The sequence below is a fragment of the Teleopsis dalmanni genome, chromosome X (assembly GCF_002237135.1).
Source record: "Teleopsis dalmanni isolate 2A chromosome X, ASM223713v2, whole genome shotgun sequence".
Taxonomy (NCBI): Eukaryota; Metazoa; Arthropoda; class Insecta; order Diptera; family Diopsidae; genus Teleopsis; species Teleopsis dalmanni.
This window is the reverse complement of record NC_051848.1, coordinates 2,233,795-2,247,445: the sequence shown is the minus strand read 5'-3', so window position 1 is coordinate 2,247,445 and position 13,651 is coordinate 2,233,795. Positions and strand designations below refer to the sequence as shown.

Here is a 13,651-nt window from a genome sequence, read left to right as displayed (position 1 = left end):
TAAAAGATTTCGGAATTTTTTTATAAAATATTTTTGCAACAACTTCACGATTTTTTTACGTAATTATTTAAATATTTTTTTACTAGAATCTTTGCAACTTATTCCCGAAGCACAGCAACAATCTATGGCCAGCAGGCAATAAATGAAATTTTTAGTGGCAATTGCATGACGTGATAGTCGCTGCCATTTTGAGAAACACTAAATGAAATGCGTGAAGTGATGCCAGATAGTTGAGTTTGAGACATTTATGCAAGTGTTGTTGCCGTTGAAATGTAAACGGTGTGTGGTGGAACACGCAAGTTTTTTTACAATCTTCACACAAGTACTAACCTCTATAAAGGAGGACATAAAATACATATCAAAGAAGATAAAGAAAAGAAACTGAAAGGAAATTTTGAATAATTTTGCATCTCTGTGTTATATCGCAAAAAATCTCTCTTATTTATGCAACATACCAGAATTGTCAAATATTAAAATCAGTGTAGTTTATAACCTAAATATTTACTACATTTGTGGTTGTATATTAACATGTAGACATTTTTTCTAATTGGAAGAAATAGTATAAATTATTGTTATTGGAAAATCCATTATATATATTAATTTCATTTTAATGAGTTTTACTTCAATTTATAGGTAAATTTTAAATTTGCTATATAAATCGATATAAGTAAAGAATAGGTAAACTAAAATCGGTAGAGCTAATATTATTATTGAAATATGTAAATATATATGGATAATTAGTCATGAAAGTGTTTTGACAAAGTGAAAAAATAGCATCGTGTTTTTTATACTATATTGACATTACAAACTTGGTGAACTAACTTCGCTAAAGTTCATTTAACGTTTAAATTAAGTCTGTTCCATGAGTTACTCGTAGTAACTTCGAGTAACATGGTGTATGCGTTCCACTAGCAAACTTTCGAGTAAATGAGAGCATTTGAGAGAGCGTAACAGATGCTTTCAAGTTTCCCTGTTAAAATTTGGAAATGCTGCAAAGACTTTACTCGTACATTTCATTTTAATTAAAATTTGTGTTGATGTGTGAATCAGCTGTTTTGATTTGAATTTAAATTATTGTAATGTTTATTTGCATGACATTGGTGTTCTCACCAGACTTTACACAAAGTTGTTCCATGAAATTCTGTGTTAAGAGCGTGATTTTGCACTTTATTCTTACCACGAGTAGTTCGTGAAACAGACCTACTATTTTAATATTTTATTTTAAAACGATAAATATTAATATTATGTTTTAACATTAAAAAAGAATTTTTATATAATACAATATTTTTGTTTGTACAATTTTATTTCGATGTAGAAAATCGTAAAAACTTATATGCTCTTGACTTTTACAAATTTTTTGTAATTTTAGGCAATCCTTCAAATAAAGTGGAATTCTTTTTGCTTATATTGAAGAAAATTTTTTTATTTAATAATTAGTTCAGATATATAATCTTTCAAATTTAGGGCTATGTTATATAGAGAGTCGTAGTCGTATCATATTTGATGTTCTTGTTTTTCTCAATGTAAATTAAAAATGAAAGAATACTTAATTTAATTTTGGTCACTGTCTAAAGACTGTGCCTTGCCACTTTGTTAAAAATAATATTGCATTTTAATAAATATTAGAATAAACTTCTATCCCTTGTAAATATATTTACACAAAAATATTTACCATTTAAATTTAACATAATCATTATCATTTACTTGTATAACATGATCATTATCATAGCATAACATAGCAAAAAATTGCCGTGACCATTTGTCACATGACTGTTTGTAATATACAATGTTTCCACTGCAATTAAATCGATTTATGTTAATCAAGTTAAGTTTTGATCGGTTCTATTGACATAAGCTGATTTATGCATGTTAAAGACACCTTGTGTGTCAGAAAGTTCTATGCCAGTGTTAGAATAGCTCTCATTTGTTTACAATTTAATTATTAACAGATAATATTAAGTTTTTATTGATGCCAAAAATTAATTAATTTGTCATGGAAAACGCAAAAAATGCAAAATTTTTATGTATAATAATAAAGAATATTGTATATATAATTTTGACGAAAAATTAAAATATTTTGCTTTCCATCTATGACACTTGCCACAAATTCCGCATTTCAACAGACAAGTTCTATGATCAAATCTTAGTGTGATATTTACTTTAGTCGACTTATTGTGGATAAATTTTATATTTACAAATTCATCAAGTGAAGTTAAAATTATGTTGATATAGAACGGCAAGTCGCTCTCACAAGTTTTTTTTCCTTTCTATATTTTGGCAACAAGACAAAATGAATAAAATTCATATAAGAATTTTTCTTATAAGAATTTCAATTTTACTATAAGTGCGTAGGGAAACAAATTTATAATTTTACTATATGACTTATAATACGTTTACATTGTGAGATTAAGAGAACGAGATTAAGTCAATCTGCATTTTTAATCTCCACCGTTTGCATTATACATTGGAGATTAATTTTGACGTTCCTCTTGTAGTGTTTTGGGTTGTGCGTTTGTTAAATTTCTGTAAATAAAGGATTTAATTATAATTTTGTATAAAAAAATTTGTAATATATTTTCAATAAATAGTTTTATAACAATAATTTAACAAATTTAAGTTATAATTATGTATAAAACTATTATTAAATAAATTTAATACGAATTTCACTCACTTCGGAATTCTCAAATTTTTAATGCTTGTTTTGAATAGATTTTGAGATATCTCTTTAAGATCGTAAAAAATCTACGACATTAACACATTCTTCTAAGATCGTAAATATATATACGACATTAAGCCATTTACAAAGTTTCACTGAGAAATAATAGTCATTTTGAAGGAGATTTAAAACTAATCTCGACCAAAAGGAGATTAATTTTTGTATGGGAAATCTGAGATTAAAAACGAGGTTAGTACTTTGATTTCAATTTTTGCTTTAATCTGCTTTCAATCACACAATGTAAACACCGTATTAGATAAATATTTATGAAATGTTTGATCTAGTGATTTTATCATTTGAATTTGAATTTTTACGATACATATTAATCGTAGTAGCTTGATAATTTGAAAAACAAATGTAAAATATAATGCAAAATATTTCTTTCAAAAAAAGTTAAGCAAGTTTTGAATATTAATCTTAAAAAAAGTTGAGCTGGTAATACTTTCGTTCAAACATTTTGCCGTAGCTTTTCGTGGAAGTATATTTGTCATTGGTTTTGGTGAAATGAAGCTGTTGTAAATAGGGTCTCCGATTTATCGTAATAGAATTAGATTTTTAAACGTTAACTTATCTTGTACATAACTATGGATGAAAAAGATCTTTATGAAGTATTAGGCGTTGACAAAAACGCTAATGAGGCTGAAATAAAAAAGGTAAGAGCTTTATTGTGCTTATGTTGAGGGTGGAGAATTAAGTTTGTTTTGATTAAAAGTAATGTCTTTAAAAAAATGGTGACTTCTGCGAAATCATGAAATTCTATAAATCGCCAATATATTACTGACATAAGTTTTTTCATACAAAATTATTCTTATTGTTTGCGAAAATGTTTCGGTAGAATATTGAACAGTTGTTGTTTTTATAATGTGTGTATTTGCTAACTTTTTTTGGCATAATTGCGTTCCACACATCAGCTGATGGCTAAATTTTGTTTACGTATATTTTTTTTTATTAGACGCTACAATCAGTTGTCAGCGGGTAAAAGAGCGCGTATAAACATTGATAACAATGTTATGCTTATAAAACAATCCCATAAACATAAAATTTGTTAATGTTTTTTTTTTTTGACAAGCAATTGTTGATTGTAGAGTTGCCAATTTCATTAAAATCTTCGTTTCTTAGAAAATCCCCAATGGAGTCTTAATAAATCAGCATTTTTTTAATTAATTTTATGAAAAAAAAAATTTTTTTAAATTTGAAGTTAAATTCCTGTAGCATTTTTTTTAATTATATATTTTAGTAATTCCGAATATTTAGAATATTAAAATTAAGAGGCTATTATATGTCGTATATACCGATATATAATAGAATGCCGAATATGAACTTCTAGGATTTAACTAGCATAAATGATTTTTAATTGATAGTTAATAATAATTATATATAATATTAGTATATTTTGTAATAAATAAATAGTTACAAAATAGTAATTATAGTTATTGTCAATAGCGATGAACTTACACTCATATACATATATTATTATTATTATTATTATTATTATTATTATTATTATTAGACGTACTCCATCAGGAGCATAGACTTGTTACATAGAATCTCCAACTATTTCTATCTCTAGCAATATAACGTAATTTATTTAAAGATTTTCCGGTTTTATTTGCTATTGTTCTTCTCCAGGTATCACTTGGTCTTCCTTTGTGTATGTTGTCTTGGGTGTTCCATTGAAGTGTTGCGTGGCATATTTCGTCGTACGGCTTTCGAAGAGCGTGGCCAAGCCAATTATATTTCCGACACTTGACTTGTTCGTTGATATCTACTTTATTTGTTCGTTGAAGTAGTTCCATATTGGAAATTCTATGTGGCCAGCAAATTCGCAAAACATTACGCAGGCATTTGTTGGTAAAGCTTTGAAGTTTTCCTTATAATTTACTGTTGACCAACGAAGTATCTGATTTATACAATAGAACGGATCTTACAAAAGCATTGTAAATATGGATTTCTATTTGTTGAGATCTATTATTTGAGTTTCATACAGTACGAAGATTACTGAACGCTATTCTGGCTTTTGATATTCTGTTATGCACATCTCTTGCTGCACCTCAATGTGTATTAACCTAGCTTCCCAGAACTCATCGATGTATTCGATGGATCTACCCACGATTGGTAATGGAGTTGTTTTGATGTACTCTTGAAGATAAATGTTTTGGTTTTAACAACATTAGCACGTAGTTTAACTTTAGCCGCGATTTTTACTAGTTTGTTGATTTTTGCCTGTAGGTGTTCTCTTTTCTAAGAGACGAGTACTATGTCTCGTCCAAACTATCCACATTTTTGAGAACAGCATCAAAATTTATTGTAAATATCAACTAACTGCAATATAATAATCTTTAAATTATAGGTATAGAGACAGATTTGTGTTAACTTCTAATTTATAATATTTATAAGTAATATAAGTATCGTTGCTATTTTTAATCACATATTATACTATGAAAAATAAGCAATTAGAGTTTATAGATTCCTAATCATAACCTCATTAAAAGTCCGTTAATAACCTCAGGAAAGTCCTTAACAACTTTCCTATCAAATATTTTTTTTTCGAACCCCAAAATAAAGTGACATATAAAGCTGTTAATGAGACGAAAATCTATTGTGTCATATTTTTAATGTCATTAGCATTAGCGGTAATTTTTGATATTTGGTTTTTTTGAAATTTTTATTTTTTTATAATTTAAGATTGCAATATTTTAAATGCAACCGTTCGTCCGTCCATTTGGCTGGTTTTTTAAACATATATATAGATATATAAAGCATAGTTAAAATTACTAATTATTTTATAAAATTATTTTACAGAATTACAGAAAATTGGCTAAGGAGTTTCATCCAGATAAGAATCCAGATGCTGGTGACAAATTTAAGGAAATCTCCTTTGCGTATGAGATTCTTTCTGATCCTGAAAAGCGTAAAACCTATGATCGTTATGGCATTAAAGGTCTACAGGAAGGTGTTGATGGATTTGAGAGTTCCTTTTTCTCTCAATGGTTTCCTTTTGCTGGTGATCAACAACCCAGTGGTAGTGGCACTCAGAAATCACTCCAAATAATTGTACGCGTTGAGGTGACCCTTGAAGAAATCTTTGCTGGTGATGTCATTAAGACAGTTGAATATCAGCGTACAATCGTTTGTGGTGGCTGTAAGGGTCTTGGTGGTTCGGAGGAGGGTGTCACAAAGTGTACAGAATGCAAGGGTACTGGCCGTCAAGCAAGTTTTGCATTTATTGGCTTGTGCGCTTTTGAATCGGTAAGGAATTAATTACTTTATTTTTAATAATAAAATTTAATTTATTAATTCTTTTTTATATATTATTATGTTAGGTGTCATCAAACTATAAAAGTATGAAGTTAGCCCTAGGTGTTGTTGTTGACTATAGTTTAGATGTAATAGATTTAGTTAGCTGGAATTTATGGTTGCGATATTAAGTATTTCTTTTAATTGCATAGTGTCTTTTATTTGAAAGTGTGAAATGGTTAAGAAAAGTTTACAAAGAGACATACATTTATAGTGTCATTTTTGAGTAAATGTACAACGTATCAAGAGGATCGTGAAACAGTGGAGTATATAATATGTACCTATATTTACCTGCAGTAGTTAGACGCAAACTAATTAATTAGAGTCTATATATATTCCGAAAACTTGATTAAAATTAACCCTATAATGGTATTTGTCAGGGTTAGGGCTCTGTGGATGAGAAAAAAACTGTACATCACTTCATATGTCAGTATTCATCATTGACTAGAAGAAGATTTGATTTTTCGGGCCTCGTATTCTTATTGAGCTGACGTCGCTGTCATTCTACAAAATTAGGAACTTTATTAAGTTTATAGACTTCTTAAGTGGGTTCACTTTTATCGTTTAGGGATACTTTTGGTTTGCATATCGACAACACTTATCTGGACGTTACAACCGAGCATTATTTAAATTCAAGTCGGTTTTGGTACACAAGGCTTTTACTTCAACTTAAGCTAACCTAATTTGGCTAAAATTAAATCGACAGCAATTGTAAGAATTTTTAATAGTCTAAAATTGTCTTGTCTTCATTGAAAAGTTGCGCAAAAGATCTATAGTAATAATAGATAGTCTAGTGTAATTAATACCCCTTCATATATAAACTAAAGCTTGAAGAGATATTTTTCATTTTAATTAAATTATATATACTTGCATATTATTTATATACATACATTATACATTATGTTTTATATTATTTATTTGTTATATTAAAAATTTTTATATTTTCAGGCATGTCGTGCGTGCGTTGGTCGCGGTACCGTAGTTCAAGAAGACTACAAATGCGCACAATGCCATGGTGATGGTTTAGTTAAAGAGGATAAAAAACACGATGTGAGCTTAGAAAAGGGAGTAACTCACATGACCAAAATCCCCTTGCGGTCGGAGGGTCATCAATCAATAGCAGGGGATTGTGGTGATCTTATTGTAGTTATCATAGAGACTGAACATTCTAGTTTTACACGCCGTCAAAATGATCTATTACGCGCTGAGCAGTTAAATATCACAGAGGCTCTATGCGGTTTCGTTCACTGCTTCAAGCATTTGGATGGTCGTGATATTAGCATATCAAACAAGCCGGGTGAGGTTATCCGTCATGGTGATGTTAAAATAGTTAAAGGAGAGGGTATGCCGATCTATCACAATCCTATTGATCGTGGTGATCTCCTTGTCGGTTTCAGTGTTATTTTTCCTGAGGACAATTTTGCAACACCTGAACAGCTTAAAGAATTGGAGGATATACTACCACCACGTGAGCCATTCGAGATGCCAGAAGATGGTGAAGAGGTACAATTAGTTCCTGTACAGCCACGTGATGAGGATGCCCGCGGTGCTACTGGTGGAGTGGATGATGAAGACGATGACTATGACAATGGGCCGCCGTTCGAAAGCGTCCAATGCCAGACTGCTTAATTGCCTTCAGAACTTTGAACAAATGCGCCATGAAGCTAACATTGTTTTTATTATTAATTCACAAACTAAGTATATTTTATGCTTCTTAACGCATATTTTGTTTGCTATTTTTAAGGTGTGAATAAGAATTGTGTAAAAATTTTTGAAATTTAATGCTATATTTACATGTACACTATTAACTAATATGAGTGCAACAAATATTTTTCCTAACAAAATCTTAAGTTCAATCAAAATATTTATTTATTAAGTTAATGAAATATAAATGTAATTTACAAGAAATATAATATAATGCAATCTTTAATTTTTGAGTGTATAGGCGAGAGTAAATGAAGTGTGTATAAGAATCTGCGTAGTTTAACCATATCTCGAAAGCCATAATAATAATAATAGATTTATTGTGCCTTACACATATACGAGTATATAGTAATAATTTGTATTAACAGTATTGTTATTCATTAAAATTAGTTACTTTTTTTAATTAATTTATACTTAAATAATGCCATATTTTATATATACAATACTTTATATAAACTATGCTTTACATATATACTTTATGTATATTATACTTTATATATTCTATACTTTATATATACTAACACTATATATATTCTGTACTTTATATATTTTATACTTTATATATATTAACACTTTATATATTTTGTACTTTATATAAATTATACTATATATATTCTATACGTTATATATACTACAGTTTATATATTCTATACTTTATATATACTAACCCTTTACATATTCTGTATTTTTATAAACTATATATTATATATATGCGATACTTTATATATACTACAGTTTATATATTCTATACTTTATTTTTATCTATACATATTATTTAATATTATGTTGTTGTATTTTTGCACTATATTAATATAGTATCCTAGAACACTTAGACATATGTAGACCTGGGTTCTTTCTGTCGAAACCAGCAGTAATACTCTTCACAACTCTGGATTGTATTAAGCTTTTTATGTATCTTTAGAAATAAGTTATTATTGGGGGCTTAAAGCAGACCGTATACAATAATAAATACATAAATATACTGTGTCATACTAAATAGAGTTATGTTGAATGCAAATATTATTTAACTTTCAATTAAAAATTTGGCGTAATACTGATTTTTTATGTGCGTCTATTTCGCAATGGATTTTAATAGCGTTAGACATCTCAATCAACTTCTTATTCTAAACCATATGTTAGATACAGGCTATTTCTTGAGATGTTGCCATTTTATAAGCTTCAGCTAACGTCAATTAATGTATTCAATTATTTAGATTGAACAAGTTGGAATAAGTGAACGTACCAGGTGGTCTGGTATCTCATAAACTAAGCTATATTGACATATAACGTTATGAAAAAAATTTTTTAGTATAGCTGACTTTACTAAAATCCACTGTCTAACAGGTGTTCCCAGGAAATCCGAAACGTGCCTAATTCTTTTTTTTTGTTTCCTAGTACTAAAATTGTTAGTTAAAATTTATAGGAAAAAAATTAGAAAAAGATGGCACTGGTAGAACAAGATATTTTGTTCTTGTAAACTGAAGAGGACGTAGAACTGTAAATAGTATTAAATAATATAAAAAATATATGAGTTACGTTAGGGAACAAAATTAGCAAGCCTAAGTATATACAGTATATATTATAAATGTATAATATTATAGTTTTTGATATTATATACATATATATATTTGTTAGCACATTTTAATAGTAACATATACTATCTATAATATAATTGCATATTTGACAAATATTTGATCTCATAGGTCCCATTGTACCATTATCTATATTAGTAATTTCTATCTTGTTCTATCATTATCTATATTGTTCTTGCGAGTAGGGTTCAAATATGTTCGAATGAAACGAATCTAAATAAAGCTTACAATAAAATATTATAGCCATTATAACAATGATTCATTCTACATGATAACAAATAAATTGATTAAATATAATACATATAACATAATAATTAATTAATCAATCAATCAATCATTTAATTAAATATAATATAAATTTTTTAATGTTTATGTTTTCTTCCTAATGTTTTCTTCCTGAGAGTGACGCGTCTTTATGACGAAAAGAACCTATTTAAAAGTTAGACGGATTCGAATAGCAAAGAAAAGACAAGAAGAAAAATTTTATTTAATTTATTGAAATTTGGCTGACCTTACAACGCTGTTTCGAGGATTGCCAAGTTCTCATGATCAGTGGTCTTAGGAAATATTCGAATTTCTTAATTCGTTTAGAATCCGTATATAATTTGTGCTTATCAAAAAAGGCGCTTTACATATAGTAAGTAAAAATATGCATAACAGATGTCTCTACAAAATAATAGCTTTGAAACAAAAATAATGATTCAAAAATCATTATAAGACGTAGAATCATCTAGAAACATCTACTGTACCTGAACTTAGGATATAGGGTTGCATCTATTCTTTCCGTTCGAGTTATTTTGCTTTGAAAGTACTCCTAAAATTTTTATGGGGTGGTCGAGACAATAATTAATCAACGCCTGTCACCCGGTTAGGAAACCTAAAATATGCTGTATATGTGTGTTTGTTATACGATAGTTGCTCTAGCCTTGAGAATAATGTAAAGTCATTATATATACATTATGTCTACACTAAACTTATTAGATGATGGTTTAGTAGTTAGCTGATGAATAGCAGTTGTGAGCTTGCATTTTTGAATTCAATTAGGAACCGAGAAACTAAAATATATGTGAATAACGATATATCTTGAAAGTATGAGTATAACAGTAAAGCAGATATGGATGTTTTTTCTTTGTTTTTAAAAACTCAAAAAAAAAAATCAATAATACAAAAGTTCACGCTAACCTAAAAATTTGTAAAGGAAGAGTAAGAATAAGAGCATAAGTGGAGGATATGAGGGTAAATTTAATCATTGGATTAGATTAGAAAGTACTTTTTCACAAGATTGAATAATAATATTGGGACAATTCAGTTGATCAAAAAAAAAAATATTGCCTTACTGTGGTTAAAGTCACCTAGAGTTTTGAGAAAATCTGCAAGCTTCGATTTCTCAAGTTAGAGCTACAAAAAAAAAACGTAAGTACAAATTGATGAAGTACATTTTCTCAAGATTCAATAACAATACTACTCTACAGATAATTTGGTGAAAGTCTAATAGTATTGCGATAAACATGACTGCTGCCCGATCTCCCCACCCAAAAAATATACATTTATAAATTGTGTAGTATATTCTTATCTTAGGAAGCATTTGGCGCCCTTCTATGAGTTGCGTAAAGTGCATAATTGACTGCTTTGACTTCCGCTTGGTATGCCACTGAATTTACTACTTTTACAGCGTAGCGGTATACTATTCACGACTTGAAGAAGAATAGTAGAAAGCAAATTCAGTAATACATAATATTCATTATATGATACCCATTCACAGATTAAAGTTAGGTTTGAATTGATAATAGAGGAAATGTGGTGCAACTAGGTAAACAGAAAGACATCATTTAAAGGGAGTTGTTGTTTTAGTATGGAGATTACAACGATCTCACTGGCGGCTTAGAGAACATTACAATGGACAATAGATGTATTTACTAGCTACGAATGTGGAATCTTCAAAAAATACTGATAGCCTGTGCTAACAGTATGCATTCACTGTACATATTTTCAATCATACATCTCTCTGGAACTATATATAACCATTATTTCGGAGGGTGGTTGGTGCCATCTTGTTCTGCAGATCTAGCTCTCTTTACTGTTCTCCAACTTCTTAAGGACAATAGATGTCTTCGAGTGAAAGTGCTGAGTGTGCTATTAGCAGAGGCCCTCTGAATCTAACCTAACCTATTGTTTTGGTTTTTATATAAAATAAAGAGTATTACTTATAACTGCAATAAAGCCATCAAGTAAAAAATAGAATTAAATAGATGAAGAAGTCTCTTGAATAAAGAATATTAGGTTATAAAAAGTACTACGACACACACATCTAAGTTTTTATGTATCTTGCTAGTTGTGAAGGAGAGAAAAAATCTATTTATACGAGTACGTAACATGAATGACTTTCAAACTCATGAATTGCACTTAACTTATCTGCAAGTATCTCTGAACTGAACTGCAGATAGTTGAACTAATCAGCTTGTAACTTATTTACACAACGTATTTGCGAATTTGTTTAGCAGAGTTTCATGGTCATTTCGGTTGGATGTGTATTATACGTATTTTCGCAGTGCACGGGTACAGTGAAAGCTCTGATTAGCCAATTTGATGATCGTAGCGAAAAATGTGCATTCGTTATGCAGTCTTTTTTTTCAAATTCTGGAGGGGGTTTGAGGAGTGCGAAGTGTGGGTTGCGTTTATAGTGAAACAATCTGGTGTTAAAAGGCGTTTTCGTTTGAAACACAAAATCAAATAGTCGTCTATACACACACGTTCCACATACATAGTCTATTGTATATATTGAAATAATATTTTCTTTGTTTTTAAAGTGATAAATGAAGAAGAATCTGTTCGCTATGTTGTTGCACTTGAAAATTGAAAAAGTGTATAAAAAGCATTTGATTATCTCGAACTAATGTTGACTTTGGTGCCGCGATGCATTAACGTTTGAATGAGTCGCGTTTCTGGCCTTGGGAATATTTTTCACATTGGAATCTAGAGATTAGAAAATACTTGCAAACTGAAAAGAAATTATTGGAAATTTTTTTAAAAATATTACGTAAAGAAATTAGTTTCTTTTTCCGGGCATAGTTATAGAAACAAATTATTTTCTGTCAACGCATAAGTCTATTGAGCGTCGTGGGACCCAAAAAGGTGGAGACGATTTTCTTTTTACGAGGTGTAAAGCGCTCGAAAGCGCAGTCAGTGTGAGACTTCAACTCGCCAAAAGCACTCTAATGTCCGATGGTTTGCCCTCTCGGGATCACCGATTTGGTTTATTTGCAAGAGATCGTCCCGAGCACGAAGCTCAAATTATTTATTATCGTTGCAGTTATGTCACTGCAGCTATTCCTTTTGGAAACCCCCTCCACGCTAATGTGCGCTGTGAAAGAGTTTTCCGCTCCTCTTCGTAATGCCTCAGGCGCCACATAATTTCAGTTGCGACATTTTTACTGCATTCCATATAAAGCTGTTTGTACAGAAGATGGTAATGCTGTTAGAAGATGGTAGAAGGCTTAGATAGGTGTAGAAACCCTTTTTTCTCGGAACCAGTAGAGATTCAACTAGGAATCATTCTTGCCAATAGATGCTATTTCAGGCTAAGTATAAAATGTATAAATAAAGTTTTCTCTTCATAACATAAAGTTTTTAATTATGTCTCTTTTTCCTATATGGTATACACGCTTTGGCAATAATTACCTTTAACGAGAAGGCGTTAAAAACATTCAAGATAAAAATTGCTTGAAAGATTTACGGTCCTGTACTTATTGGTAGCAGTTTAGAGCGGATAAACTATTTCGCGTGAAATAGTCAGCCGCTGGCTGAATGAAATAATATAATAATAATATATAATAAGTATAAATAAAAAAAATAAGTAATAAAAAACAAATACTTTCTGCCAACAAACAAATCTATGGGAAGTTTAAGGATCTAACTCATCGTTGACAACAATAACTATGAAGGAGTAATTTTTCTATAACTGGAAATCGGCGTAAACACCGCCCTGACGTCATCTTAGATATTTAACTAAAACACTTTCGGTAATTGGGGCTTAGTATGACATTAATAAATAAATCCTGCTCTCAATAAATCAAAATCATGCTTACGTCTTTTTTTGTTACGCCTGTTTTTTTTATGGATCCGTATGCATCGGTAACTGATATTAATTTAAATAGAACTGTAAGTTGCACTGTGGCAATGACATAGTTACGTGTGTTTAACTAACGCTTTGGAGACTTGGTCACATCATGGCTAAAGTGGATGAAAAATTTCTGGATGAAAAGTGTTAATATATAATATATTATGACATTGATATAGTTTGGTGTATTAAAATTCAGTGGTATGGTTGAATTGGTCATATACA

At 29.8% G+C, this 13,651-nt stretch overlaps 1 protein-coding gene across 1 annotated transcript; it reads left to right on the top strand.

Annotated features, from left to right (window-relative positions):
* Positions 1-3,120: 3,120 nt before the first annotated feature.
* Positions 3,121-7,907, top strand: LOC119689570 (dnaJ homolog subfamily A member 2). The gene is made up of 3 exons (XM_038104427.1): positions 3,121-3,369; positions 5,519-5,965; positions 6,962-7,907. The coding sequence occupies exons 1-3, from the start codon at positions 3,301-3,303 to the stop codon at positions 7,640-7,642; spliced, it is 1,197 nt and encodes a 398-aa protein (XP_037960355.1). The 5' UTR covers positions 3,121-3,300; the 3' UTR covers positions 7,643-7,907.
* Positions 7,908-13,651: the final 5,744 nt, after the last annotated feature.